Below are 27,157 nucleotides of genomic sequence, written 5' to 3'. Positions count from 1 at the left end.
TTACCAGTTGGTCTCACTCATATCTCAGCTGTTCAGGCTCAATTGGCAAAATAGTCCAATCAGAGCATAAAAAAACGCCTCGGATAACCTCCACTGTGTTGGGGGGGAAAATAAAGTAGCATGGAGAACAGATATTAGGAGGAGGAGGAGGAGGAGGAAAAGGAGGAATGCCTTGATACCTTTTACAGTTTTTCTCAATTGTTTACACACAAATACTGGTACTTGAGACACAATGACCACAACATGTAACTCATGCACCAACCCCCTGAACCAATTCTGCTAAACTACAAGCACAATTCCTGCTTTACACTCAAATTGCAGTTCTAAAACACATTTTTTTCAAAACACTACACACAATTCTCTGCATTTGGCACAATTTTCATGAAGAAAATCTCTTGTTTTCACAAAGAACACACTGTCATTCAAAATTCTAAAGTTAATTGCCCTACTATGCACACTGACTCATCACATGGGCAAACACCTGTCACACAGTTTTACAATTAGCAATCAGAGCTTTAGCATAAAGGGCAACAGGTGAGCTTTTCTGTTTTGGAGCAATGGATGCCAACATTGGAAACAGAGGCAGAGCCAGAGCCAGAGGAGTGAGAGTAAGAGGAGGAGGACGGGGAGGACGAGGATGAGGAAGGCCAGGGACCATAATCTCTGATGAGATCCGAGCCACTTTTTCTGCCTGGAGATGGAAAGTGTATGACCGAAATCCACAAACGTGTATATCCCTTCTCCAAGCTATGGTAGACGCATGTGGAGATATAGCAGTTGATGCTTTTCATGGCTGGATTTGCCATGCTAGGCGATATTTCCCCCGCTGCTTGGCCAGGGAAAACATTGCTTGTGATGTGGATGAGGTGCTGTGTCCAGACCGAAACAGAAGAGAGGATGCAGCATAGTTTTGTTTTGTTTTTTTACTGTAACTGTATACAGTAAATTCTTCTGTTGTTTTGTATGTAGACCACTGTATGTGCAACTTTGTGTTGGTTGGAATGTACACTGTGTACATTGTTTTTGTGGGAAAAATAAAATATATTTGTTACCGTGTATTTGTGTGTTCTGAGTATAAAAACAATATTCTAAAATATTTTACAAAACACTTATGTATGTACTGTCTGTAGTGTAACACTGAACAAAAAAAAAAGGCCTAAGTCATTATGATGAATGGAGAAGTGTTTTCCATTCATCATAGTGTTTTACATTGAGCACATCAGTGTTCAACTGGTTCTTATAAATGTCTATTCATATGATGGTTTGTGTGTGTCATTTGAAAACAAAATAACATTTTGAGAAGAAATAACATTGTTTTGAATGTAAAGTTTCATTTTGCAGGAGAATTGAGGGGTTTTGCCCATTGTGTGTGTGTTTTTTGATTTGTGTGTAGAGTTCTGAGAGTATGAGGCATGCTTTCAGAAAATGTGTGTAAACAATCGAGAAAAACTGTAAAAAAGTTTTGCCCTAATTTCATCATTACAGCTTCAGAAAAAAAATCTAAATACATTCTCCCTTGGCACTTACTGTATCGACAAATGTACATTGTATCATGTGCTGATATAATGATTGTGTCAATGCAATGTTTATTTGATTTATTCACAGTATTATATTAAAATATGACAACAGTTTTTATACTGTATGTACCGTATGCAGCCTATTTTGGGACAAAAACACCCTGATCTTTAAAAAGTAGAAAAAGGAAACAACTGCTACATTTTTTTTCAATATGTAACATGGCTTCACGAAGCCAGACATATACAGTATAAACAGTATTTTGATGGTAGTATTTGAAATTTATCACACCAGCGTTTAATTGATGCTCTGTATGAGATACTCATATGATAGCTGCTTTTGGTTTTGGTTTTGAGTGCAGTGTTTCATTTTGCAAAGATTTGTGGAGTTTTGACAAAATGTTTAACTTTTTTCAGTTTTGTGTTCAGAGTTTTGAGCTATAGTTTCAGGAAATGTGTTTAAACAATTGGAAAAACTGAAAGTGAATATTAGTGGGTGTCACAGGCCTAAATATGGTGTTATGTTGTCATCCTTAAGTCATCGTATTTTATTTACATTACTAATTTTAACTGTTTAACTCTTCACCTTCAGGTTTACTCCCTATGAGTGGTACAACCCTCACCCCTGCAACCCTGACTCTGATGTGGTTGAAAACAACTTCACTCTAATAAACAGTGTTTGGTTTGGAGTTGGAGCACTTATGCAGCAAGGTATACTTATTGCATATATAATTGTATTATGTTACCATGCTCTTTTCATACCTGATAGAGATTTGGTAGAGCACCTTTTACCATCACCTTTGCACATAGAATGTGCCTGGGAAAGAAGACAGTCAGTATCATGGCTATTTTGTTACATACTATGTCGTTGTTGTCTCATGATGTATTTGTGTGTAGGATTCACAATGTACCTTGTGATGTTATCTTACAGGATCCGAACTGATGCCTAAGGCCCTCTCTACAAGGATAGTCGGTGGAATATGGTGGTTCTTTACGCTGATCATAATCTCCTCATACACTGCTAACTTGGCTGCCTTCCTCACTGTGGAGAGAATGGACTCACCAATCGACTCTGCAGATGACTTGGCCAAGCAAACCAAAATAGAGTACGGTGCTGTGAGAGATGGCTCCACCATGACCTTTTTTAAGGTAATCTTCTTACCACTCCGCAGTAAATGAAAGTACCTACCTACCGAGAGTGGGGGGAGGGATGCAAACAAGAGGACCACTTTTGATTTTAATAAGCCTGACAAGTTTTACCCTTGAGCCATCAGTCCTCAGTCATTACAGTAAGATGACGTGTTGTCTGATGGGTTGGGGAAAAAGAGTAAGGTTAAAGGTCAGTATCTTAGAAACTTCCTCATACACGTACATTAACAAAAGCCTGTGGCCAGTTCTTCCACAAAGATTTCAAGGATTTATTGTGTTGTCTGTAGCACACTAACAGCTTTATCTGAATGTACAGAGAAAATTGAATGAACTTGGGCAGATTTGTACACACTTGTCACAACCCATCTCCTGCCTTCCATCAGGATTATTGCCCCAGTCAGCAGAGAGTCTCCAAATACTGTTTCATTTGAAATATTAGAAAGAAGCATCAACCACTGACCATGCATCAACATTACCGGTCTTGGTTTTTGTCCGCTGCGTTGTTGTTTGCTGTGTTGAATATTAAGATGCTGTGTTTTTAACTTCCATATATTCTGATTCTGATTAAACAGAAATCTAAGATCTCAACTTATGAGAAAATGTGGGCATTCATGAGCAGTAGGAAGAACACAGCTTTGGTGAAAAACAACCGGGAGGGGATTCAGAGGGTTCTAACTACGGACTATGCTCTTCTGATGGAGTCGACCAGCATTGAGTACATCAGCCAGCGTAACTGCAACCTCACGCAGATTGGAGGCTTGATAGATTCAAAGGGCTATGGAGTGGGAACCCCGATTGGTAAGAGAGATCAGTAACAACAGACACAGTAACAATTATAACCAATAAATGCTTCCTGTCCGTCTACAAAACAACCAACCCAAAGGTTATGATGCTGGTAATGGCAGTAATAATGTTTTTTTATCCTGCTGTAGGCTCCCCTTACAGAGACAAGGTCACCATCGCCATCTTGCAGCTTCAGGAGGAAGGGAAGCTGCACATGATGAAGGAGAAATGGTGGAGAGGGAATGGCTGCCCAGAGGAGGACAGCAAAGAGGCCAGTGCTCTTGGTGTGGAGAACATAGGGGGTATCTTTATTGTGCTGGCAGCTGGACTAGTCCTCTCAGTTTTTGTAGCGATTGGAGAGTTTATTTACAAATCCAGAAAAAATTTGGACATTGAGGAGGTGAGTGTTGGTCAGTGCGAATGGCACAACAAGTATTAACACACAATGGGACTCAATCAAAGACTGTTAATGAACCCTACTACACATTTGCATTGTCATTGTTGTCTTCAGAGGACTACAGTAATCACTGGGCCAACAAAAATTTGAAGTCTGAATGTGTTGAACTGCATTGTTACAATCAAAACAGAAATACTTTTTTGAGTTTAGTGTTTTCAGTAGTTTTGATGTAGAGCACATGAACATTTTAGTCTTAATTGGAAGAATACATTTGAAACCCTTTTTTATGATGACAGATGGTTGTTGACTTCTGACATCATGACACTTGGCCTTGCTGTTTTTTCGCAAAAAACTAAACACTGTAACATTGTTTGTGTGGATAAAATGGCATTCTCATGCCATGATATTGTGGGTAAGTGATGCTAAGTGTTATCTTTTGAGGTGTGTTTGCTATGTAAATTCCGACAACTGCAGTAGGTGTGAAGGTGTTCTGTTATAAAAAATATTTGCATTTTCATATTTATAGCGCACAGAAACTTTGACACAACAGTACTTCGTACCACTTTTGTATGTACTCATATATTTCAAAAAATTTTGATTTACTCTATGACGGTTGTTTCCACTTTGTTTATGAATGAGTGTTCCCACAAGATTTTATTCAAGTTGCTTGACACTCAGGCCATCAGTTGCTTACTGTCTATAGTTTCTTTCTTTCTTTTTTTTTGCTTTTGTATCATATGACATTCACAAACATGCATGTATATGTTTCGTCATGTTGGCATTGTTTCAGAATGACTAAAGTTGTGTGAGAACATTACATCATTTAACCTTTTATTTCTGGTTGTTTTGGTTTTGATTGCGTCCTTTCTTTGCTTGCACAGCCTTTTCCTCACTGGATGGAGCGATTATAAGTTGTGTTAATTGAAATAACGTCTCCAAGGTTTCATCCACAAACCCTTAGAGTTACACAAAGATGAAATGAGTTCTTCTAGAATCAGTTTGATTTTTTAATTGCTGCTTTCCAATTGTGAATATTCATTGTTCTGTTCTCGTCATTTGTTTCAGCCATTTTTTGGAACAATTTTTATGAGAAACTTTACTCATGTTATCAGAGAACAGGGGTTGTGAGTTTACAGGTTTGCATGTTGTTGTTGGCCTGCACTATAGAAAACCTACTTGTATGCTAACACACTACACTGTATATCACCAATGTCTTATTTTTAGCATTCATAGATGTTGCTTGCAAGTACTCCCCCAATTAAGCAACTATTATGCATTTGTATAGCACTTTGCCCAAACTTATTTACCATTGGTGTAAAGCAGTACATCTTGTCATGCGTTTAAAACCACCAGATAACAGAATGTAAAGCAACCAGTCCTAGAACACTTAAGATATAGAGAGATGGCCTCTGGCTTTAATGTTAAAGTGGGTGGTCATGTAAGTCATCACATTGGCAGATGACACATGCCACTGGCTCGGCAGTAGCTACTTGCATCCCTAAATCACCTTTCTCTCTGCCTGCTTTCAGCTCTCATCGGACCCATATTCACCTCAGTAAGGCTTAAAAGCTTGTAAATAACTTCCTCATTTTGTAATGGATTACAAACACATATTAAACAGTCTTGGTTTTAAGGTGTACAGGCCTTGTCACACAGATTAGAAAATCCTGCAGATGTAATGAAATTCTTCTTCCCCCAAATCTGACAGGTACTACTGAACGGTGGTTGTTTTGTCTCTGCATTAAAGGATTTGTGTCACATTCAAGATGATGGGACAGAATTTCACATTTGAAATAATCATACTTGTGACTATGAACCATTGATTGATATTCATGAACAAAAATTACAATTGATTGGTCATTATGATTATTACATAGATCATTTTTGACAGATTTTTTGCATTATACATACAGCATTGCTTTAAAATAATGCTAATTTGGACATAAAAACCCACACATTCAATGAGAATCCAATGTTAGTGTTGCATTCATTGTCAACAAAGCATCACCAGTATGCACGCAATGACATTGCAGTGTTAAGGTTTACTATTCCTGTTCACAATTTAAATATAAGATTTAAATTCAAACTCATTAACTGAAAAGGGGGACACAAGACATTTTGACATGTAATCTGATTTGAACTAGATTTGAACTATTCAGGTGCCACCAGTGTGTAACTATAGCAAAATCATATGTGTGATATCAGACATTTACAATGCTCTGCTCTAAATGGCAAACGCTCAACTGTTTAGTTTTTTCAGTGAGGCCAAAATCAAACCATCAACTGGAACTCTACTGTGTCATTGAAGATGCTTTTAAGTCCAATGGATTGCCTGATTTTGACCCTGACAACTTTTCAGTGTTTTTTTTTGTGGTTTTTTTTTTTTTACCTTTTCAACCACATTTTGCTTCTAAAACTGTATCTACTATGTGACCAGCTCATTCCTTTCAGTGTTGTGATGGAGGAAACAGGCATGTCTTTAAATTGCTGCACAACAAAGAAGAGAAAAATCCAAGCAACGGGGAGGGCAGGATTACACAATGTTTCTTTTCCATACAAAACACACTTAAAGAAAAGAAACAGTCTGCTCTGCACCAATCAAGAGTATTGAGTTTTTAATTAATTTTGATATAAATGCTGTTCTATTCATTGATATAAATTTATTAATAAAGGTGACTCCCATATCCCTGTTTTAAATTGTTCATAGAGCAGCACTTTCAACCACCAGCATTGGGTGATTCAACTGAGCTGTACAAGTGAACTGATCATTCTTTAAATATGCTTGACAACATTTTGTAACTGGTGTTCACTGTCAAACTAATGGTATTGCACTCAAGTGAATCAGCAGCTGATCATGTAATATGATCTGGTAATTCTGGATAACAGGTATTCTAGCTGTCCAGCTGTCAATTATAATACAGGCAAACACTTAAAATGTCTTTGCATTTTACTCCATCAACACCAGCACACATCAAATGCATGAACAAACTACAGTATGTGACTTTGAAGGATGATGGCTTCCCTTAAACTTTGGGGATATTTTCTGCACTGCTAAGCTGAAAAAATGACTCCGTGCTCAATCTAACTCTCAAAACAGCGAAGTTAATTAAAAACCAATGTACTTGGCAGAATTGCAGGCATCATTTTTGCTTTTCCAGTTGGCTCTTGACACCAATAAATTCCAACAATTTCCACATGACTGGTTAAATAGTCGTGCTCTGATACAGTATGACTTCTTTGACAGATCTTGTCCTTAAGGGCTCTTTTTCTTGTGCTTCTAATGTTACAAATGCAACACAGCAAGGACTGTTGAGACAAGAAAACAAGTGTGAATGTAATCTGTCACTGTACAACCAGCTGCTTGTTAATCTGACGGTTGCAGACCAGGGTGCTAGCTAGCTGGGGTCGGCTCGTCCCCTGGTTTCTCTCATTTCTCTGGGAGATTACAGTATTATGGTCCTCATTTATATAATCCTGTCAATGGGATATAGCCCCCTTCTCTGTGCTACCCCCAAAATGAAGTGACTGCAGCATATAATCATTTAGGATACAGTTGCTCAACAGCTTATAAGATTGATGTGCTGCAAGAAGGTCATGGACCTTATGTTTCGATTGATTATACAAGTATTGTGTCTTTCTCTAGGATTTGACCCCCTGCTAGTGAAACTCCAATACTATACCGCTATATGGATATCCTCTCCTAAGTTCTGCATTCAGGAGGCCATGGACAGAGGTCACTGCAGTGGCACTTTTTCTATTCACATAGGATAAGATGCATTCTTGTAAATTAGAGGGAATATACAAGCTAATTGATATATTACTCAGTAATCTGGTGTTTACTGAGGTGAAGACCAATATTATCATATCAAGAATTCAGGTTTATATTGTTCGGATGTTCTAACAATTAGATTTTAAGCTTTCATGGACAAGTTTATTTGTCTCAAAATAAAAGTGGATATGAAAAATTTTCCTTTAGCAACCACAATCTGTAACCTGTAATTGTTGCTGCTTATTCAACTAGACCTACTTGACAACAGTTGCATTTGTGGTCAGTGTTAGCCTGCAGGAAAAGTCCTGCCAGCTCCATGAGTATTACACTGCACAGTGTTTGTCAGTTTGATTAGCATATATATTCTCTGCTTTAGCAATTTTGCAAGCAAGCTAACTTCCAGATGTTTTAATTTCTAATCCTTGTTTTTTTCCCCTTGCCTCCTGTTTCTTAATCCTCGCTACCTAAGTACTGTGGAGTCTGTCTGTCAGAGGATAATGACCAGAAACATTGTGAAAAGTAGGTAAAAGAGACGTGCATAACCCTTTTACAAAATATATCCATGTATTGTGTGACAATTCAAGACAATAAATGAGTAAAAGGACTGGTAATTTTATTGACAGTAATCTGAGCCAATTCATACTGACAAAGGATTAAAAAAATAATAATTTCAGTGAGAAAAAAAATCAGAGACGGGGGAGGTGGAGAGAAATGAGAGAGATCATCCAGATTTTTGTTAAAAAAAAAAAAAAAGAAATATAGGCTGTGACACAGAAGATATATCAAGACAGATACAGAGTTCAAGGGGGGTTTGCATTAATCTCACGTTGTAATGACAGTTTAAGGTTTTGGTATTCTGATGAATTCCAGGATTGGTCTTAAACTGCTTTCATTTTGTTTGCTGGTCTTTAATCTTCTAACCCTGCGTTTTTAATCAGAACTCAGAGCAGGTTTTTAATCTTGCATGAATGAGGCCGCGGATTACAGGCCTCTGACCTTGCCATGCCGCACAGCTGCTTCCTCCTCAAATCAAGTTTCTCTTCCTGTGTAGCTTGCAAAAGAGGATAATCTTACTTTTTGCGCTACAATGCTCCAAAATCCAAACTGTGCATGAAAGACACAAACACCAGGGAAGAAACCTAATTTTTGAGAGGGAAAACAAACGGGTCCAGTTCATAATGCTATGGTTTCTGAAGGTGATGCCAGTTTTGACAGACATCAGCTTGAGGATTTTCTACAGATCTGTGTCATGATATTTGATCTCTGTGGCATTATCACCATCTAATCCTTTTGACTTTTAGATGCAACACCAGTCGTCTAGTTTAAAGTTAAAGCTTTGTTTTCAGTGTGTGTTTCTGTGTGAGTTGACCTCTCAAAGATAGAATGAGTTTTATTAGTGGCTTCAGGGTTGCCCATGTAATTACCACTTTAACCTTGAGGATTGTGTTCTGAGGAAAACACAAGGAGATTGCTTTTTGCTTCATTGTCCCCAAATGCTACAGTAGCTATTTTAAAGGACACGAAACAACAAGGCCAGCACTGCCCAAACTCAGAGAAGAAGGAAGTTCATATCATAAGACAAAAACATCTTGACAAAATAGCTTCTTCAGTTTTGAAAGGGCCTTTGTAAAATGTCTATTGTGTTTAACCCTGGTTTGTTTGATCAAGCCTTATGCAAGCACCTCTCTGTTCTGAAATAAGAGGGAGTGCTCAGACCAGTTTCATTTCAAATAATAGTTCTCTGAACTCCAACAACTTTAAATCTCAACAAAAGGTTATCCTAGTTTGCTATTGCAGGATGGGTATTCATAGCTAAAACAGGTCTGCAGATGCAGTAAATAACTTGTTAGTCATACAATGATTCCTACTATGTTGTGATGTTTTCTCCTCAAACTTAGATCTTTTAACAAGGTCTGTATATTTGGTGGCGGTGCTATTTGTTATTCACATAAATTTAATTTGTTTACAAGAATAAGTAGCAAAAAAGGAATGTGGTTAACAATGAGTGAGAACGCATCACGTTCACTCAAATTGTTTCTTTTCTTGTTTTGTCTTAAGCTTTGACCTAAGATGACTTTCATGAGCACCGATGCTCAAAAAACAAAGCGTGGTCTGCCTCAGAACTGGGTTGCTGTGATGTCAGAGGATGAATGACATAAGGAAACACTCCAAAGAAAATAACTACTTTTCTTTTAAACAGGTGATAATGATACAGATTGTTTCACAACAGCTGAAATTGGAACATCTTTGAAAAGCAGCCAAACACATGCCATGCTTGTGCCTAAAGCAGTGCTTTTTTCAGATGGGAGAATCAGAACCTCTTGTTTCTTGCATATTGTGATTTATTGTATTTAATCTTTTTTTGGTAACACTTTACCATGAATGGAGGCAACCTGCCAGACCAACTTCAACACCTATTGGTACCAAAAGTATCTGCACCAACATGACTATATGCAGACCTGCACATGTATGCCTTTGTAGGCATTCGAGGAATATCTGCTACTGTTTTGACACACACAAAATGAACATAATTGCTTGGATACATTTGTAAGTCCGGACCATGATCTCTATGATTTCACTAGAGTGGGAGGGCCCCTTCTTTGCATCTATTGCATAACAAGTCTTGCACTGCTGGGTTACAGGGACGGCTGTCATACACACTTTACTTTTTTCAATTTCCTTACATAGCTTAGGTCAAATATAGGCTGAGTGTGCCTTTAATTTGAACCCTAGCTTAGTCTAATCTATAGTTCCAACTGTTAGATATTAGTGGTAGCAGTTACATAATTTTACTATTAGGTGGAAATAAATGAGTTTTGTCATAATCCATGTTCATAAAAAAACAACAAATTAATTTTGTTTACAATAACGCAAGTAGTTCTGAACCAGGTTCCCGTTCCTCCTTTAAAGCTTGGACCCAATTATTTTTTTGAATACCATTTTTTTTGTTGTTGATTATGTCATGTCCACCAATGCTGACTGAACAGTCTGACATCAGTGATATTACATGTTGTTTCAGGGGGTTTTTTTAACTAAAGTTTGTGGCTTAAACTTTACAAATGTTTTGCAATGTTAAGCCTTGAGCTTGCACAAAGATCTCTAGAAGAAAGCTTAATCTCTTGCAGATAACTCGCAGAAGGAAATATTCATATCATAGTGCTCTAGCCAGTCAATTAAGGCTAAGCATAGCTGGTGAGGTAAACTGAGTTGTACTTCCATCTATTGGCCAACTTGTGGTACTGTGCATGAATACAGGAGGAGAAAATACTCTTCTTGCTGGTTGAAAAAAAACAAACACCAAATGGTAACAAAATGTTGTTTATTTAAATCTGTAATGCAACAAAGCATTTAATAAAAAATATTCAACATGAAGACAGACCTTAATGTAATAGAATGCCATCAAAATGGGCTTTGGGTTAATGTGCAACAGTGCTTGAGATAAGAATACAAAGACTGCCTTTATCTTTTTGTATTACAGCATAAGGCACATTTTGCATCAAATAACATAACTCCCTATGTTCCCCTTAACACTTTCAGACACACTGGAACTATTCCTCAAATATCGGGGGAAACTTACAGTTACTCATTCAAACTATAGACTGGCATTCAAATAATGCTGTTAAGATATATTGTTAGCTGTAACAATTCCTTGTAATCTACTGTAAAAAGTTCTGTTAGTGCTGTGCATATTTAGTCAATGAAACAGCATAGTAGTAGAATAACACAGAGTGTGTTAAGAATATGACTAATGATTACAGACTAATTAGCCTAAAATCAAAGAAACGTCTTATTTTCAACTGTCTGTTATGTGTGCATGGCGTTGGGTGTGCAGTAAGAATTATTTTAGCCATCACAACAGTCAGGTTATATGTTTCCCTGAGAAAAACAAACTTCATTTTTAGAAAGGGAATTACTGGAAAATTGTCTGCACTTTTAAAGTGATGAATACTGTATTCTGTGTTAACTACAGTAAAATGCATATTAGAAATACAACAAAGAAGATCTGACATTTTGCTATGTCACTTTATACCTATATCAGGCTGAAAATCAGTCAGTGAAATACACAGGGGGATTACAGTATATACTTTAAGTCCACTCCCTGCTCCGTGGTCCTTCAAGGTTAGAAATGATAATGGAGATTATGTCCAATTATAAGCTGTTGTTCATGTTCAGACAGACATTGAGCAGAGAAGAGGGACTAGGGCAGCTCTGTGGAGAACCTGCCTCTTCTGTCTGTGCGCCAGCCTCTGGTGTAGCAGTTTGAACTGAGTCTGCAGGTGGCTTACTTGGGCAACACTCTGAAGAACAACTTAACATTTTGATAGTGATCTGGGACTCCTCATTTTTACCCACATGGCTAGGGGAGGAAATGGGGGAGTCTGGTGAGGAGACCTTGGCAAAAAGCTGCACGTGGTCCTGATCAGAGCCAGACTCAATGCTGACACTCTTACATAACTCGCACAGACTCTGCCGCGTCTCCTCCAGGTTTTGCTCCAGCTCAGTTCTCTCCTGCAACAGCCGCTCTTTCTGACTTTTCTGTAAAGGAAATGACAGTAACAATCATTTACAATCCTCGAATTCATACAAAAACTTACAACTGAAGATAGCTGTAAAATTAAAGGGTCACTCAATGGAGATTAGAAAAATATCTAGTCAGGCTTCACTGTTTTTTGTCTGTTTCTTTATTCGCGCTTCTTACCCTTTCATTTATGTTCCTTCAGTATTTAAAATTCATACGTTTTCTGGTTCAGCCTGTTGAATCTGTAAATCTGCTGTTCACCCTTCTACAGGTGCTACAGAATTTACACCAAAGTAATATCTATGACGGAGCGTGCAAGACTCGCTGTCATAAATAGTTTTTGTCTTGTGCTCCTCACAGAATTTTATTTAAAGTGGTGAGTTAGTGCACATTTTTGTCTGATCTCAAAATAATCCCATCAGTTAGCTGTGTAGGAAAGGCTACCATAATGATCTATGTACATTTCTAAACATTTAATAGCACAGTCAGGACTGCAGTAAATGCAAACATATTTTAGCTAAAATTGCTTACTTACTTTTACTTTTCATACCAAAAGCAAATAATAAAGCAGTTTTATTGATATTTTGCATTGTGAAACGTTACTTTTTCAGTATATAGATTCTCCTGGATTTGTACTCTGGGTTCCTAGCATACTGACCTCCACTGCAAAAATTACACTTCTTTGTTGTGGCAAATGGATAAGAAAAAAAAAGGTGGAGGCTGTGCAAGACACTTGTTTAGGAAGACAAAAAGTATTTCCATCAGCACTGCTGCAGTTGCTGCTGGTCACCACAAGAGGCCAACAAAGGTCACAAGACACTAAAATCAATCATCTCATGTATGACAACATGTTGAGAATGCCAGACAAATTTGAGGCAACTTACTAATTTTTTTATTTCACATTCCAGCTGCTGTATGCTGTCGAGTTTCCTCTTTCGGCAGCGCTGTGCAGCCACACGGTTTTTGCTACGTCGGCGGACGTCATGGACAAACTCCAGCTGGTCTTGAGTCAGGTGATGGTGTCTCAAAAGCTGCTGGAAAGCACTTCGAGTCAGCGTTGAGATCTGCTCCACTGGGAAAGGGAGTTGAATCTGTAGAGTACATGGTTTTAAAGTAAGATTTATTTTACTGAATATATTCATCTATCAATAACCAAACACCAGCTGTGTATCAAAATGACCTCTGCTGCTCTTTTGTTGTTGGCCTCAGTATCTCCATCTGTGTCCAGGTCTGACTCGTCCCCAGAGTTGAGTGAGGATGACATGTAGGGGCTCTTCTCTGACTGGGAAAGGCTGTCGGTGCGTGGGGCCGAGTCATCACTGGTCCCAAAGTCCCTGAGGAAGGGACAGTCTCCTACACTGGAGCTCAGGTCCAGCTGCTTAAGCCAATGAAAGTCTGATGCTTTTGCCAGATTGTTTTGGTCCATGGGTTCTAAGGGGAGTGGTTGAGCTTGAGACGGGCACAGGTCAGACCAAAATCCCTTTGCCAGATGCTCAGCCACCTCCCTCTCCACGCTGCTCCTCTCCCCAATTCCCTCTTCGTGGCTTAGAGCAGTTAGTGTAGGGTCTGAGAAATCACCTTCCATTTTCTCTTCAAGGCCAGCCACACTCTGCTCTAATAACTCACTGCAATCTTCCGCCCCTGATGTGTTGAGTGGACATGAACTGGGGTTACAGTCAGTTTCAGCACCAAGCGTCTCGACAGTCTGCTTAACATCTCTGCCTGCTGACTCAATGAGTTCTGGCGGATTCCCATCCCCTGGGGTTGTGAGCTCACAGGGCAAGCCACAGTCTGCCAAACTCAACTCACTTTGATTACACACATCTCCTATCTCTAAAATGTCTCTTTCGCAGAACTGAGAGGGATGATCTGTTTTGTCAGAGTCTGGGCATGGCAAAGACAACATGGGGCACACACCATTTGCTGTTAACTCCAGAGATAAGGGGGCCATTTGTGGCCCACAGTTCTCCAAACAGAAGTGTTCTTCCCTGCTGTTCGTTTGACCCTCTGCGCTTGGAGGACACTGTGATGGGAAATCTGTTTGTTCATCACCTCTTGAAGGCACTGAGCTGTGTGACTCAAATGATTTTGGTTGGCTGCTCTCTACACTAGGGCCAAAACTGGCACTGGGATCCTGGCTCTGACAACAGGCTCTACGCCTGACCTCCTGTGAGGTTCTTTTACCTTCAGAAAACTTTGGGATGAGGAAATCAAAGCATGCTGACTCCAAGTTATGAAATCCTAAAAACTCTGCACTGCTGTGAATGGCGTGGATGTTTTCTTTGGTGAAGGGAAGCTTTGATGTGTAGGCAAATTGAAGCAACGGTTCAAACCCCTCAACGGTCACCTGTGGGGAAAGGAGATACAGCAAATTGTTGGGGTACAATAAAACTCACACTATATACTATAACCAACAACTGTAACTTAATAAGACCTTATCAGAAAGGTAACCAGCTAATAAAGGAACACAAGGTATCCAGAATTATAGGTATTTGTATAATATATTTCCTGAAATGTATAGCTTGAAATGCAATAAAGCCCATACTACATGAAAAAGCTCAGTACTCGGTACTAACACAGGCCTCTAAAATCAACAAAGCCTGAAATAGCATAGAGCTGTAATAATTTCTGCAGGGCTGACAGATACATCATTGTCACGGACATTTTGATGTACACGTGTGCTCAGGCATGAGTCACATTGCAAGGGCTGCAAACATCTACTGCTGGAGAAAACAGATACTGCAGTGTCTGCAATTTCCATGGCACATCTTGAAGAAAAGGTTCTCAGCCATGCGATAAAAATGTAGTCTTGTTCAGAGACTTTTTGGTAGCTAGTCTTCTACATATACATTGCATGCTGCGCCTTGCTAAGTGTGATATAATGTTTTAGTAACTGACAGATGGGCTCTTTTCTTTCAGGATGACAAAAGTTCATTATTATTTATATTGTGCTGATTATGGACTTCAGTCTTAATTTATTGGCGCCATGATATGTATCCTCTAAAGTACAGACCTGCCTTAAATTTACTACTGTAGAAAATCAGATCACTCAGAAGTCTATAATAAAAAAACTGAATTCAGAAGTGCAACATATTGGTAAAACTGGGTCAATTTTTTTCCCCAAATCTCTCGACAGAACAGCAGGACACTGACCTCATCAGGCAAGGTAATGATGGGATTCTGTCTGGTGACACTGGTAACCCTGCTGTGAAAGTATTCGCTGCAGGAAGCCAAGACAGAGCAGTGGGCCCGAAAACCCCTGCTTTCGACCACCACCGTCACATCACACAGGATGTCCCGCTGCCTCTGGTCATTCAGACACTGGAGAACATGGGCGCTGTGCACTGCAGACTGAAAGGTGAACACTGACATGCGGGGAGCTTGGAGCGACATGGTTCTTACAAGCTCAGCCTGTGTGAGAGGGAGCAGGGGAGAATCTCAAGGCATCATGATCACAATGCACAGTTTGTCAAAACAGACCACAGTGTGGATTCTAGCTGCAGTGATTAGTTGATGATCGATCAGTCTGTTGACAGAAAATTAATCTGCAACAATTTTGATAGCTCATTCAATTAATTGATTTGATAATCCATGAATAAATCGATAATGAAATAATCCTTAGTTGCAGCCATAGTGGATCCTGACTTTCGGAGAAGGTGCAAAGTTGGTGAAGGGCAGCTTTTACATAGTGAGGCTGAACCTTGAGGTTTAGATGAACATTTTTAAAAGAATCTAAGACGGTCACTCAAGCATTACTAAAATAACTTTTAACATACAAAAAGCTAAGGATTAGTTTACTGTCTAATAACACTTTTCCACAGGAATCTACATTACCTAATAGATATTACTGTTGTGGGCAGCAGAAAAGATAACAGGACAGTCAAATGACCTGCCTTTATGCAAGACACTCTACTGTACCTTATTATTCAAGGTAATTGCATGTTCCAGTCCGACTTCAGTGAAAAATAAATATGATTTACGTGTAACCAAATGTAATAACTTATATTGACATTGTTCTGACCTGGATGAATATTTAGCGGGACAGCTGTCTGATAAAATGTTATTAGCTCGTAAGCTTTTAGGTGATCAGGAAGTTACTGTAGCCAGGATTTAACTGTAACACGGTGACTTGGGCAGCAAAATGCTGACTCATGTTTAGCCAAGTTACCCAACTGAGCATGGTGGTGGCGAGGCATACCGAAAAGTGACCAAAGTAACAACAAGAACGTTACGTTATTAAAGACTGACAACGTTTTCATAAAGATACTTATGTCATTGGTCGAAAATAATATCCACACGGAAAGGCTTTGCGCTAGGCCAGACCGCTAGCTATACTTCTCCACCGAGCGAACACATCTTCCTGTTTTTTGCTAAAGACGAAGACAATCTGAAACAGTGTTTTATATTAATTTAAAAAGGCTATATATAGTCACTGACCTGCCATGTCAGCTTGACAACACTGCCATTGGTAATTTTTTGAAGATGTTTCTGGCCATCCGGACCCAGACTTTCCTCTTGTCATGTGACAATTTGGACCAGGAAAAATTGTCAGCACTTACTGCGCATGCTCAATGCAAGAGTCAGCAAGCCAGCACACAAAACAGGAAATAGCCTTCTTATTTTTGAAGCATTTCATTACATGACTTTGATAAAAAATAGACATATATGTTAAACAAATTATTTTTTTCCAACATTCATTTATCTCCTGAAACAGATTTTTGCAACAAATTCCAACATAATTATCCGTTCAATGTCCATCTTGACTTTCATTGCACACCTTGCCATTTTCTCATGGGTGTGAGAAACATACAGCTGGTCCTGTTTAATACATGAAACACTGCGTGACACCACTGTGATGAAAATGTCAACACTGTCAAATATCCCTTCCGCATAACTGATATCATTTCATTTCAGTCCAGTTTGAGTCACTGACAATGCTGATTGGTTAACTGTTTGAGATCCCTTATACTATGGAGCTGAAGCAGCAGCATTAGGTTGGTTTGTTTGTTTAGATTTCCTGAGAGATGAGGCACCGATCGATTAGAGGATTCTTTCATAGAAGAGGAGGTAGGCTTGGCAACTCTGGACTTTACTCTCGCTCACAGGCTGAACACTTGTGTCGCTGATATGGAACCAGGATCCTCTGGGTGGCTCTGCAGGGCCTGAGAGGAAGTGATGAGTTAATGGAGACAGATAAAATGTTACGACCAAGTTATTATTTTACTGACTGTCATGCCCGAGTACACTTACCTTCAGCTGCAAGTCCATTGGATGAGGGTTTAGGGCACTCAGGTCGTGCTTTCACATACGCTGTGTAATGACCTGACCTCATTGTTCCACTGTGCTCTACAATACCGTACAAACTGTACAAAATATGAGTATCTCCCTCTGTCAAGTTCTGTTCGGACACAACAGTTTGTTAGTGAAACTATAATAAAACAATAATACATTTAGAAATGGACTGGTAAAAGTACTGATATTTAATAAAAGCTGTCAATCCCAATATTTACCTTGCATTTAACCGCACAAAAGGGAGCTAGATCCAGTATCAGGGGGAACTGGACATGTCTGTTCACCTTACAAATACTGTATCCATTCTAGAGGAAAACGAGAAAAGTGATCTCATTAGAATTCCATAAAAAGGAAGTGTTTCAGTGCCTCACAAACGACAAAAAAATGATCAAAACATAACATGTCATGCTTTTTAAATAGGTGGTTCAGAGCTGCGTGAATAAAAAACAGCTTGGCTGACAGGATTAAAAGGTATAAAGATGCTGAAATGTTCTTCAACTGTCTTACTTGTTGAAATCTCTTCAAATGAAGAGTTAGCACTGGTGGGGGTGAGGAGATCAGCATTTGCTTCAGAGCATCAGTGTAAATATTCTTCTTGGATCCTAAACATAGCACAAATAAAGGTGATGAACTTCAGTTCAATAATCCCCAAATGGAAAAGTTAGTTGCTTACACAAAAAGAAGCAGCAAAACATTAGGAAAAAAACACCAAAGATGCACAATTTAATTGGCTTCTTGCCTTGTTAGAATTACTGGATTTGTGATACTGTACTGCAAAAAATCTACAAATATGTAAGTCACAGAAATTCTACATACCTCCGGGTTTGTCTCTGCTTGGCTGCCGTTTAGTGCAGGTGACACATAGCAGGCTGTTGTTCTGTGTGAGAGTTTCCACCTCTGTGAACTGAAAAAGGCATGATTGGACCGAACACTCCTGTTTCTCAGGGGTCGTCCTGGTAGCCAGTGTGTGGAAGGCCAGCTCTGGGTCCTCACTTACAACAGTGTACTCTTTGGTCTCAAGTGGCTCATCTTCACTCTCCATGCTTTGTTCCACAGCATTAGAGTCTTCTATAAAGGCATCATCCAGGGTTACCTTCTCCATCTCACCCACCAGCTGCATTTCCTCTTCTTCTTCCTGATCCATGTCAGATACTTTATCATCAGCTACAATGCTGTCCATTAAGTGCTGCCCCTCTGATAAGATGGTAAAGCGGTTGCTGACTGATGACGTCGCTGATGAGTCACAGTTGATCACCTCGTCCTCACCCTCTTCTTGTTTCTCCTCATCCTGGACTGTGTCATGATTCTCCTGGTCCTGATCAGTTACACTGATTTGTGCAGGATTTCCTTCACTTTGCGAGGTTTCTTCATTTATTTCAGAGTCAGCATTTTCCCCATCCTTTGCATCTCCGGTAGGATCGGTCTGTTCACTCTTTGTGTGGCTCTGAGACGAGAGACTGTCCAAAGTGGCTCTGCCCTCAATCTTCTGCTGCCTCTTTTGATGCTGTAAGCCAAGTTAAGAAAACAATACAGACTATTTTGTTTATTCTGCACAATCATCAAAAATTACTTAATGCAATATTAAAACAAACTTCTGTATACATTTATTGAGCTACCTTTGCCTGCTTCTTTGCCTGCTTCTTGGCTTTCTTCTGCTGGTACTTGCTGCTAGACCCGGTGGGCATGTCATCATTCCCATTTGTCAAAGCAGGGCTGTTTCTGCCTTCCTGGCTTGACTCACTGGTCTTCTGAACTGCTTTTTTCTGGTTCTTCTTTCTGTATGCCTGCAAACGTAGTCGCAAGAGGGTACATGCGTCTAACAAAAATAAAAAATGAAGAAACAGTTGCTCAACAAATTGTCAGAAAACACTCCTAAGGGCTTTACCTCATCAGAAACAGGAAGGGAAAGATCCAAAAACATCTCGGTGACTACAGACACCTGTAAGTGCAAAGCAGTGGCCATTTAGCTTGAAATCGACATGACACTGACAGGTTATTTTAAAAAAAAATTTCACAATACATACTGTTTTACACTGCTGACACATTATAGTGCTGGTCATTTCCCCACTAAAAACTTGGTCCACAAAGTTTTTTGGAACACCATTTTTCTCGTATTCTGAAATCAGAACTTAATTGTCATGGGCTACATTTAACTTACTTTAACTTACTATATGATATGGTATACGAAAATATGACACTGACTTCAAGATGTTTAAATTAAAGCCCAGTTACTTACCTTTGACCAGTGTTTTCAGCTGCTCTCCATCTGTGCCTTTTCTAGATAATTTCAATGCCTCCATGATCCCAGAGCTTACTCTCTGTAGAGACAAACACAATCTTAAATGTAAAAGGATAAGAGAAAACTTTTGATGAATCACAAGGAGGAGCTCTTGCAGATAAAAGATATACAACATTTTCACAGAGTTAAATTAATTTCAGTCTCTTAACACTCTGGATTGCACGCTCTTATAAAACCTCCTCTCTGTGAAAATTAACCAACCTATCAGAGTACCTTTCAGGGAGAGCAAAATCCCTAAGGCCATTAAATGAGAAGGGAGAAAATACTATTTAGCCACGATTCTTTGCATTTTACATCTAACATGTCCTTGATTTGTGACTTAATTAAGAATCTGAATGACTTGGTGCCAATGAGCCTGAAATAAGAAATTTAAGTGCCCAGTGCAATACATAACAGCTGGCTTACAAGCACTATATTCACAGCAGTACTGTCCTGCTGTCAACACACTATACTGCCATGTAACACATAGCCACTTGAACAGCTACAGAATCAATTTCAAGCGTGACATATAAAGCGATCTGTTCAAAACTGAATGCATACTTTGATCTCCTCAGCTCGCATCCCATCCAGAAGGTAGCGCAGCAGCTCCTGGCTATCTTGCTGCTGAAATCCTTTGAACCTGGCAGCCCTGCAGAAAGGAGACGAGAAAATGAACGACACTTAATGTAATGATGCTAGGAAGTACATTTTAAACACATCTTAACGTAGAGTTCCACCTCAACTTGTAGTCACACTCACTTTTTGCAAACTTGTGTGAACAACTCCCGCGGTGTTACCACACCCTTCTTGGATTCCTGGATCTCATTGAGTAGTTGACACATAGCCAAAGTCAGGGATCCAGGCTGGTCTAACTGCATTACAATAGGCTCCTGCAACCATAATAAAACCGAGTCTTAAGGAATAAATAGTGTATATTAGGCAGGATAAATCTATCAAGTTTACAGTTAAAAACAAACATTGAAAGAATAATGGCAACCCACCAAATCCGAGGAGGCATTGGGTTTAATGTTAACACTCATGTTCTCTTCTGTCACTTTGTTGAGAGTCTGTCTTAAAAGCTGTGTTTGAGAGAGATTCTGGAAAAGACAATAACAGCAATTAATGATAACAATAGACTTCATGACTTCTCTCATTTTTACTCAAGACTATCATCCTATCAAACACAATCTTACCTGAATTACTGCATTAAAGAAACACGTATTTCCCAGGTTGCTCAGCCCCTTTACTGAAACACCACCACTATCTTCAGATGTGCCAGACTTGTGTGATTTCGCAGCACTCTCTTTCTTTGCATTTTTCTTTTGCTGGTCCTTATTTTCTTTGTTTTCCTTGTCTTCACTGTCCTCCGTTTTTACAGTCTCTGTCTTCTGATCAACTTCTAACAAACTGTCTTCCTCCTTCACTCCTAAATAAGAAAACACAACATGGCGCGCATGGTCATAGAGACATGTCATTTTTAATAATTTACATTTAAATAAACCATCAGATCACAGTAATGTTAAACTTTCCAATAGGACCTACCTTTCTGTGGTCTCTTCACGGGATCTACAGAGGTCTGCTTTTTTAGGTTGGTCACCAGCTGAGCCAAATGTCCAGTTCTGGAGTACTGGACTACATCATCACATATGTAACACCTGTAAGTTTGGTAACACATGAAAAAAACTACTTGTACTTCTCATTTCAATCACAACATAAGCCTCTGCAACTAACACACCACAGCAATATACTAACTTACCATACACTCCAGTTGTCCAAACTGATCACTAGACAATGTGGATCCGACCGCGGAGTCTCATAATGTTTGATGGCATGCTGGTTCTCTGAGTTTCGTCCACATCCCTAGTTAAAAAGATGCATCCAGTCATTTAGGAAAATGTCACTTCAGACACTGTCAAAATCTGAATGATAAATGGGTTGAAAAACTCACTCTATGGCCACATTTCAAACACATCCATACAGGTTGTTCCTCTTCAGGGTCCTGAAGCACAGGGATGCTGACATTTTCTTTATTTTCTTCATGCTTACAATCCTGGCAACTCGTCCAATCCGAATTGCCAGAGAGTTTCTTCAGAAGAGTTTGGTCTGTTCCCTTCTTGATATGCCTGCAGGATGGACCTATGGAGATAAAAACACAATGTGGTAAAAGTCACCCTAGGCCTCCAACAGGTTGTCATTTGACATGAAAAATGATAACTTTTTTACCTGTCAGGTCAATGTCATCGTCCTCTCTGGAGCTCTTGTCCTTCCCCCTTTTCTTTCCCATTTTTACCTAACATTAATTAGAGATTAATGGAATCAGCCACACAGCAGTTACCACAAATAAAGCTAGGTTTGGCTAACAGATACATCATATCATATAGCTGCTTAACACAGTTTAGTGCCGATGCATTTAGTACCAGTAGCAATCAAGTAGCATTTAACTCCGTGAACATCCTCAGGGTCCAGTTAACTTACTGTCGCAAACGGAGCCTAAAACCTTAACAGTTTTCAGTTTCGTTTACTTTGTGTGGATTAATTCTCTCATCCGGACATAGTTAACTTGGTTTAAGGATTTTGGCCGTAAAATCCAGGTCTCCGGATAAGAAAGGGGCTCTACAAAGTTTAAAATTCGCGAAAAATCACTCCGCTGATTTGGCAGAAAAATCCCAGCTGACACATGCAGACAACAGAGGAACAAAATGTAATGGTGCCGCTGTTTCTGCTGCTCGGTGTGTTTCCTGTGTGCGTCGCTTGAAACAGTCCGAGTCGAAACAACGCTACTGGCCACGGTACAGCACTAGCAGTGAGATAACTCAAGTTGGTCGGGTGTTTAACTAGCCTGCGTGTTCAGCTCCTTCTGTATATAGCTTAATATATTTTATTAATGCTAGACGCTTGACAAGACTTTAAACGACGGTATATTTGAATGCTGACACCGTTTACTTTAAACACGGATTGTTCGTGTAAAACAGCATTGAACATCACGCTCTATCAGTATGTCTTACTTGGAGTGGGCAGAGTCTCAGCTTGCAGAGATAGAGCTACTGACCAGCATGTTTCCCACCCAGGAGGAGCTGGAGATCACAGACCAGCTGGCACTAGCTGAGCTCAGGGACTATGTGGAGGGCTCAGCTTCAGCTGACAGTCCCCCTCCCTCGAGACCTCACTTTCTCATCAAGCAGAAGCTGGACACTGCAAGCATGGAGAGGGTAACTGAATAACCGACTGCCATAGTATGTCACTGATTTAAATGCACCCTCAGTCATAATTGTTTTCTGTCTTTTCTTATTTTGTTGCTCCACTCAGGCGGATGTTGTTGTGTCCTGTGCTTATCCATCCGAATATCCCAGTGTGTTACCAGAGATAACAGTCCGGTAAGCCATTATCCACTCTTAATGTGTAGTGAAGTGATGAACTCATCACATTTGTAATACAAGAACGTAAATAACTAATTTGCTTAGATTATAGTTATTATGAAATGTGCACACAATTGTTGATTTAGAAACTTGCAAAACAGCAACACAATATGTTGGACACTGTACAGACCATAGACAGTATAGCCTATACCGCTGGGATACTCAGCTTGCTGTGCCCAGGGGCCAGTTTTGCAAAATGACTGCCTTTGACGTTTGCTATTCTGTGTCATCTTTGCAAAGAGGCAAACCCAGCCACAGCAGCGCCATGCAGGTTGGTGTCCGCAGGGGTGTTTCTAGGATTCAAGAACATTTAGGGCGTAGCCCGGAGCTCTGTAGGGGAGCTGGGGGATCCTCCCGTGCCAGTTTTTTGGATAAATAAGATTTATTTTGATGCTTTTTATGGACCCTGGCACCTTATTTACATTGAAAGTACAAACAAATCTCAGTATGAATCAGTTTATTTGCATTGTTAATTACAAAATGCAGGCCCACTAGCACACTATTGCTATACAGTCTATGGTTTATGTCTGTGTATACAGTGAATGATAGAGTCATCGGTGTTGAATTTTTTTTTCATCCAAAAAAGTTTTCCATTTAGAGATCATGTGTGAATTGGAGCCAGTTATCAAATGTCAAATTAGCTCCTGCAACCTGACAGCTCACAATGTTGTAACATTTTCATAAAGCCTCCACATCATGCAGACATTAGTAACTCAAGCACACACATCTCACCTCTGCAGTTCAGGCTTTCAGGTTTATGGAATGAAAGCTTTTACTGACAGAATGGCAATGAGCCATAAAAAGAAGCCAAGGACAACATTGCAATTAATGTGGTCTAGTGTGAAAATAAAATGATAGAAAATTACATAGATGAACATAAGACACAGAGGAAAGGGTGTGTGTGACTGCAACAGAAAGTAAGAGGGTATTTTCTACTGTTAGGGTGTTGGAAGTTAACAAGTCAGCATGGTTGAATACACATAGCATACAAATAGCTGTGGGTTGTGTGTGATCACTTTATGAAGTTGTTAAGCTTAACATTAAATAATCTTTTTTAAATCTTTATTAAGAAAAGCTGTATTAAAGCTGCACACCAATGGCAGCTAATGAGTAGCAGTCTTGCCTAGAGATCTAGCAGAGTTTAGGTTATATATGTTCTGTGTATCACAATGTAAAATAGTGCAGCAGCAGTAAAGAAAAAAGACCCTGTTAGTTGCTTCCAGAAATTACTGTATTGAGGGTACTCATTCATATTGATTAGTAAGCCTTTCAACCTTCTGAAGATCAGTTATTGTGTGCTATTTTGTAGTTTAAATATTAGCCTCTACAGGATTTCTATCAGAATCTTTTGCTTCCAAGGATGGGAACTTCCAGCTCCAAGTGGCCTTGAATATTCTCTGAATCCATCTCACAGCATGTTTTATTCGTGCCCTAGGTGTGCGGGTCTCAGCAGGGCCCAGCAGACACAGCTCCACACAGATCTCAATGCACACCTTATGGAAAACTGCCAGGGGGAAGTATGTGTGCTCTCTGCTGTGGACTGGGTGAAAGACAACCTGCAGCTCTTCATTAGTAAGAGCTTATCAGCAGCAGCCGCTCCTAAGAAAGAGTCTTCTTCTCCACGCCCACAGGAAGTGTTCAGCCGATTGTGGATTTACAGTCACCACATTTACAACAAGACGAAAAGGAAGAACATCTTGGAGTGGTCCAAGGAGCTGGGCCTGTCAGGATTTAGTATGCCTGGGAAGCCTGGTATTGTGTGCGTGGAAGGTCCTCATTCTGCCTGTGAGGAGTTCTGGTCCAGGTATCTTGAGTGTTGATATTTTTAGCAGCTGATGTCACAGCCAGAAGCCTGCTGAGGTCCCAGTTTTATTATTTTTCCAAACTTTTTCCCATTTCACAGAGTGAAGGTTCTGACATGGAAGAAGATCATGATTCGACATAGAGAGGATATTTCCCTTGATCGTCCAGGCGAGGACAGCAGAACTGGTGAAAGTATAGACTCCCTGCGCAAATTCACAGGCTTTGAAGAGGCAATGTTTGACCCCCATGGGAACAGAGGTAATCACATGGACCTTGGGCAGCTCTACCAGTTCTTAAATGAGAAAGGCTGTTGTGACGTCTTTCAAATATATTTTGGCATTGAAGGTAGGTAGTTGTCAGATCCAGAGAATGAGTATACATAGGTAACTGGTGCCTTGTCATTAAAGTCACTTCTCCTGAAAATAAGTGTTACCTTAAAAATGGAAATGCATTCATTATTGTTTATTTTTAGCTTTTGTTTTACATACAAGCACACAAATGGGTTTTGAGCATCTGGTCAGATGTGCCTGAAATAACTGAATAACCATTTTACGGATGTTGCTCAGCTGTTACACCTGGGACTTCATTCGGATAGAAGGCAGAAAGAACATTTCTGCAATTTTCAGAAACTAAAACTTCTTTTTAGCTAATAGGCATGTTTTTCAAAAAGAAGCATTAGAAAGATGTTTATCTGAGAGTTTTCTCGAGGAGCTCAGTTATATTTGCAATTTTAATACTCCTGCAAGGATCACACCTTGCCCTAGGTGTTTCTTTCCTCAAATGGCACCGCTGTGTATTACTGCCAGGCTATTATAGGATTTTCAGGTCTGATACCACATTAATAATTGGACAACATAGTCAACAATCTGCTAGATATCTGTTTATGAAATCTGTTGATTTTCCTCTTATGAATTATAGATAACATAACCGTGGAAAGTCTTGCTCTCCAATTTTCTTTGAATGATTCGTTCTTAGATAAATTGTGCATAATTGTGGATTACACTCTGGTAATTAAAACGTGTGGGTATTGAACATTTAAAAATATTCATATAGATCTTTATGTGGATTTTGTATGTTCCACTGGGGTTCAGTGGAAGGTTATCGTGTCAAATATATAGTCCTGGTGCCACTAAATGGATATTCTATTGGTGATTTTATCAGCAAGAGCATTCCTTACAGTAATCACTTATATACTATATCCATTTTTAGTATCATACCACCACCCTACCATATGTGTCACACATACACAATTACAAGACTGGTGGGACAGGGTGTCCTAATGCTTTGCAAATACCACTAAAAATTATCACCTCAAAGGAGTTTGAACCCTGAGTGACATTTCAGAGTTCAGACTTTGTTAACAATTAACTGTACTTTTTAGTAACCTACTGATTTTTCACCTGGACTGTGGTGCAAGATCAATACTAGATGACCTGCTGAAGTCCAGCTTGACATAGAGTTATTATGATGACAAGAATTCACAAGGACACACCACTTGAAGACAAGCTGGTTCAGTAGTTTGAGGCAATGGATTGTATTTACTTGGAAATTTGCTTGGGCTAAAATTCCCAGCAGATGGCAGCATTATATAACCAAAGTTGGAAAACATGACATCCTTAGATGGTACCTGTGATTTCTGAATGTTAACATATTTAACTCTACTAAAATGCATAATCCTTAAAAAAAAAAAAAAAAAAAAAAGACCTGCATTTGCCTAAAATTAAGCAAAAGTACAATACTGCTTTACTTAAGAATATTTGCAGGTAATACTTGGATCAAGTATGAAAATATATATATTTTTAAAAATGTAACTTTTATGAGCCATGCAGATTAAAATGTTAATTCTATGGTGTTAAAAGGTAATTGTGGACTTTTAAAACATCAATACACTAACAACAACAAGGAGTTTCTCTATAAATGCTATAAAATACCTCACATGCCTCTACATTATCTTATGTGCATTTTTTAAAAAATGGTTTAGCTTTTATATTTATCTAAGATTTTGTAACTGATGAGCTGACACCAGATCAAGGGATGGCTATGAGGGGGGCTTTGTCAGATTTGAGTCCCAGGTGTCTTTTGTCCTGGGAGATGTTGGTCCTGGTGGTCTCCTGTTCTGCTCCTCCTCATGTCACGGATTCTTGCTTTGCCCCCAGAGAGTAGATACTCACTCAAGTCAGACCGCTAACTTGCCTCTTTAGAAGTCTCATCAGAGGGCTCTTCTGTCTGTTTGTTTA

At 39.4% G+C, this 27,157-nt stretch overlaps 4 protein-coding genes across 6 annotated transcripts in view; 2 read left to right on the top strand and 2 right to left on the bottom strand.

The window, feature by feature from the left end:
• Positions 1-4,677, top strand: part of LOC117260215 (glutamate receptor ionotropic, kainate 1) — a 36,529-nt gene extending 31,852 nt beyond the window's left edge. For both annotated transcript variants that reach the window (XM_033632149.2, XM_033632148.2), the window contains 4 exons: positions 2,107-2,225; positions 2,446-2,663; positions 3,236-3,461; positions 3,596-4,677. In XM_033632149.2, the coding sequence (XP_033488040.2) occupies positions 2,107-2,225; positions 2,446-2,663; positions 3,236-3,461; positions 3,596-3,885 (853 nt within the window). In that variant the 3' untranslated portion in view covers positions 3,886-4,677. The remainder of the gene's footprint in view (positions 1-2,106; positions 2,226-2,445; positions 2,664-3,235; positions 3,462-3,595) is intronic.
• Positions 4,678-10,914: 6,237 nt separating this feature from the next.
• On the bottom strand, positions 10,915-16,689 carry bach1a (BTB and CNC homology 1, basic leucine zipper transcription factor 1 a). Its single transcript, XM_033631512.2, has 5 exons — positions 16,569-16,689; positions 15,285-15,542; positions 13,312-14,478; positions 13,016-13,222; positions 10,915-12,148 (listed from the first exon to the last, which is right to left on the bottom strand). Exons 2-5 carry the CDS (start codon positions 15,522-15,524, stop codon positions 11,762-11,764), a joined length of 2,001 nt encoding a protein of 666 aa, XP_033487403.1. The 5' UTR covers positions 15,525-15,542; positions 16,569-16,689; the 3' UTR covers positions 10,915-11,761.
• A 119-nt stretch (positions 16,690-16,808) lies between these two features.
• Positions 16,809-22,426, bottom strand: usp16 (ubiquitin specific peptidase 16). Of its 2 annotated transcripts, none has more exons than XM_033631511.2 (18): positions 22,119-22,426; positions 21,925-21,991; positions 21,650-21,837; positions 21,458-21,561; positions 21,244-21,356; positions 20,895-21,127; positions 20,703-20,798; positions 20,461-20,591; positions 20,263-20,350; positions 19,660-19,741; positions 19,448-19,539; positions 19,309-19,362; positions 19,040-19,207; positions 18,240-18,927; positions 17,931-18,025; positions 17,642-17,728; positions 17,382-17,529; positions 16,809-17,293 (listed from the first exon to the last, which is right to left on the bottom strand). In XM_033631511.2, exons 2-18 carry the CDS (start codon positions 21,983-21,985, stop codon positions 17,172-17,174), a joined length of 2,550 nt encoding a protein of 849 aa, XP_033487402.1. In that variant the 5' UTR covers positions 21,986-21,991; positions 22,119-22,426; the 3' UTR covers positions 16,809-17,171. The 2 variants fall into 2 exon arrangements, with proteins under 2 accessions (XP_033487402.1, XP_033487401.1); XM_033631510.2 differs by having other exon boundaries at positions 22,177-22,426.
• Positions 22,427-22,469: 43 nt separating this feature from the next.
• rwdd2b (RWD domain containing 2B) lies at positions 22,470-25,964 on the top strand. The gene is made up of 4 exons (XM_033632312.2): positions 22,470-22,910; positions 23,008-23,075; positions 24,553-24,921; positions 25,021-25,964. The coding sequence occupies exons 1-4, from the start codon at positions 22,698-22,700 to the stop codon at positions 25,271-25,273; spliced, it is 903 nt and encodes a 300-aa protein (XP_033488203.1). The 5' UTR covers positions 22,470-22,697; the 3' UTR covers positions 25,274-25,964.
• Positions 25,965-27,157: the final 1,193 nt, after the last annotated feature.

The sequence above is a fragment of the Epinephelus lanceolatus genome, chromosome 4 (assembly GCF_041903045.1).
Source record: "Epinephelus lanceolatus isolate andai-2023 chromosome 4, ASM4190304v1, whole genome shotgun sequence".
NCBI lineage: Eukaryota > Metazoa > Chordata > Actinopteri > Perciformes > Serranidae > Epinephelus > Epinephelus lanceolatus.
Note: the sequence above shows the minus strand (reverse complement) of the source record. Positions and strands in the feature narration are given on the sequence as shown.

What these genes read in the sequence shown, in the direction of transcription:
- bach1a (XM_033631512.2), bottom strand. Translation starts at nt 15,524, where the DNA reads ATGTCGCTCCAAGCTCCCCGCATGTCAGTGTTCACCTTTCAGTCTGCA. An exon ending in TCATTACCTTGCCTGATGAG is followed by an intron (nt 14,479 to 15,284) that starts GTCAGTGTCCTG and finishes CTTTCCCCACAG; the next exon opens with GTGACCGTTGAGGGGTTTGA. An exon ending in ACAACAAAAGAGCAGCAGAG is followed by an intron (nt 13,223 to 13,311) that starts GTCATTTTGATA and finishes TGTACTCTACAG; the next exon opens with ATTCAACTCCCTTTCCCAGT.
- usp16 (XM_033631511.2), bottom strand. Translation starts at nt 21,985, where the DNA reads ATGGGAAAGAAAAGGGGGAAGGACAAGAGCTCCAGAGAGGACGATGAC. An exon ending in AAGCAGAGACAAACCCGGAG is followed by an intron (nt 18,026 to 18,239) that starts GTATGTAGAATT and finishes TGCTATGTTTAG; the next exon opens with GATCCAAGAAGAATATTTAC. An exon ending in CAATGGACTTGCAGCTGAAG is followed by an intron (nt 17,294 to 17,381) that starts GTAAGTGTACTC and finishes ACTTCCTCTCAG; the next exon opens with GCCCTGCAGAGCCACCCAGA.
- rwdd2b (XM_033632312.2), top strand. Translation starts at nt 22,698, where the DNA reads ATGTCTTACTTGGAGTGGGCAGAGTCTCAGCTTGCAGAGATAGAGCTA. An exon ending in ACACTGCAAGCATGGAGAGG is followed by an intron (nt 22,911 to 23,007) that starts GTAACTGAATAA and finishes TGCTCCACTCAG; the next exon opens with GCGGATGTTGTTGTGTCCTG. An exon ending in TGTGAGGAGTTCTGGTCCAG is followed by an intron (nt 24,922 to 25,020) that starts GTATCTTGAGTG and finishes CCCATTTCACAG; the next exon opens with AGTGAAGGTTCTGACATGGA.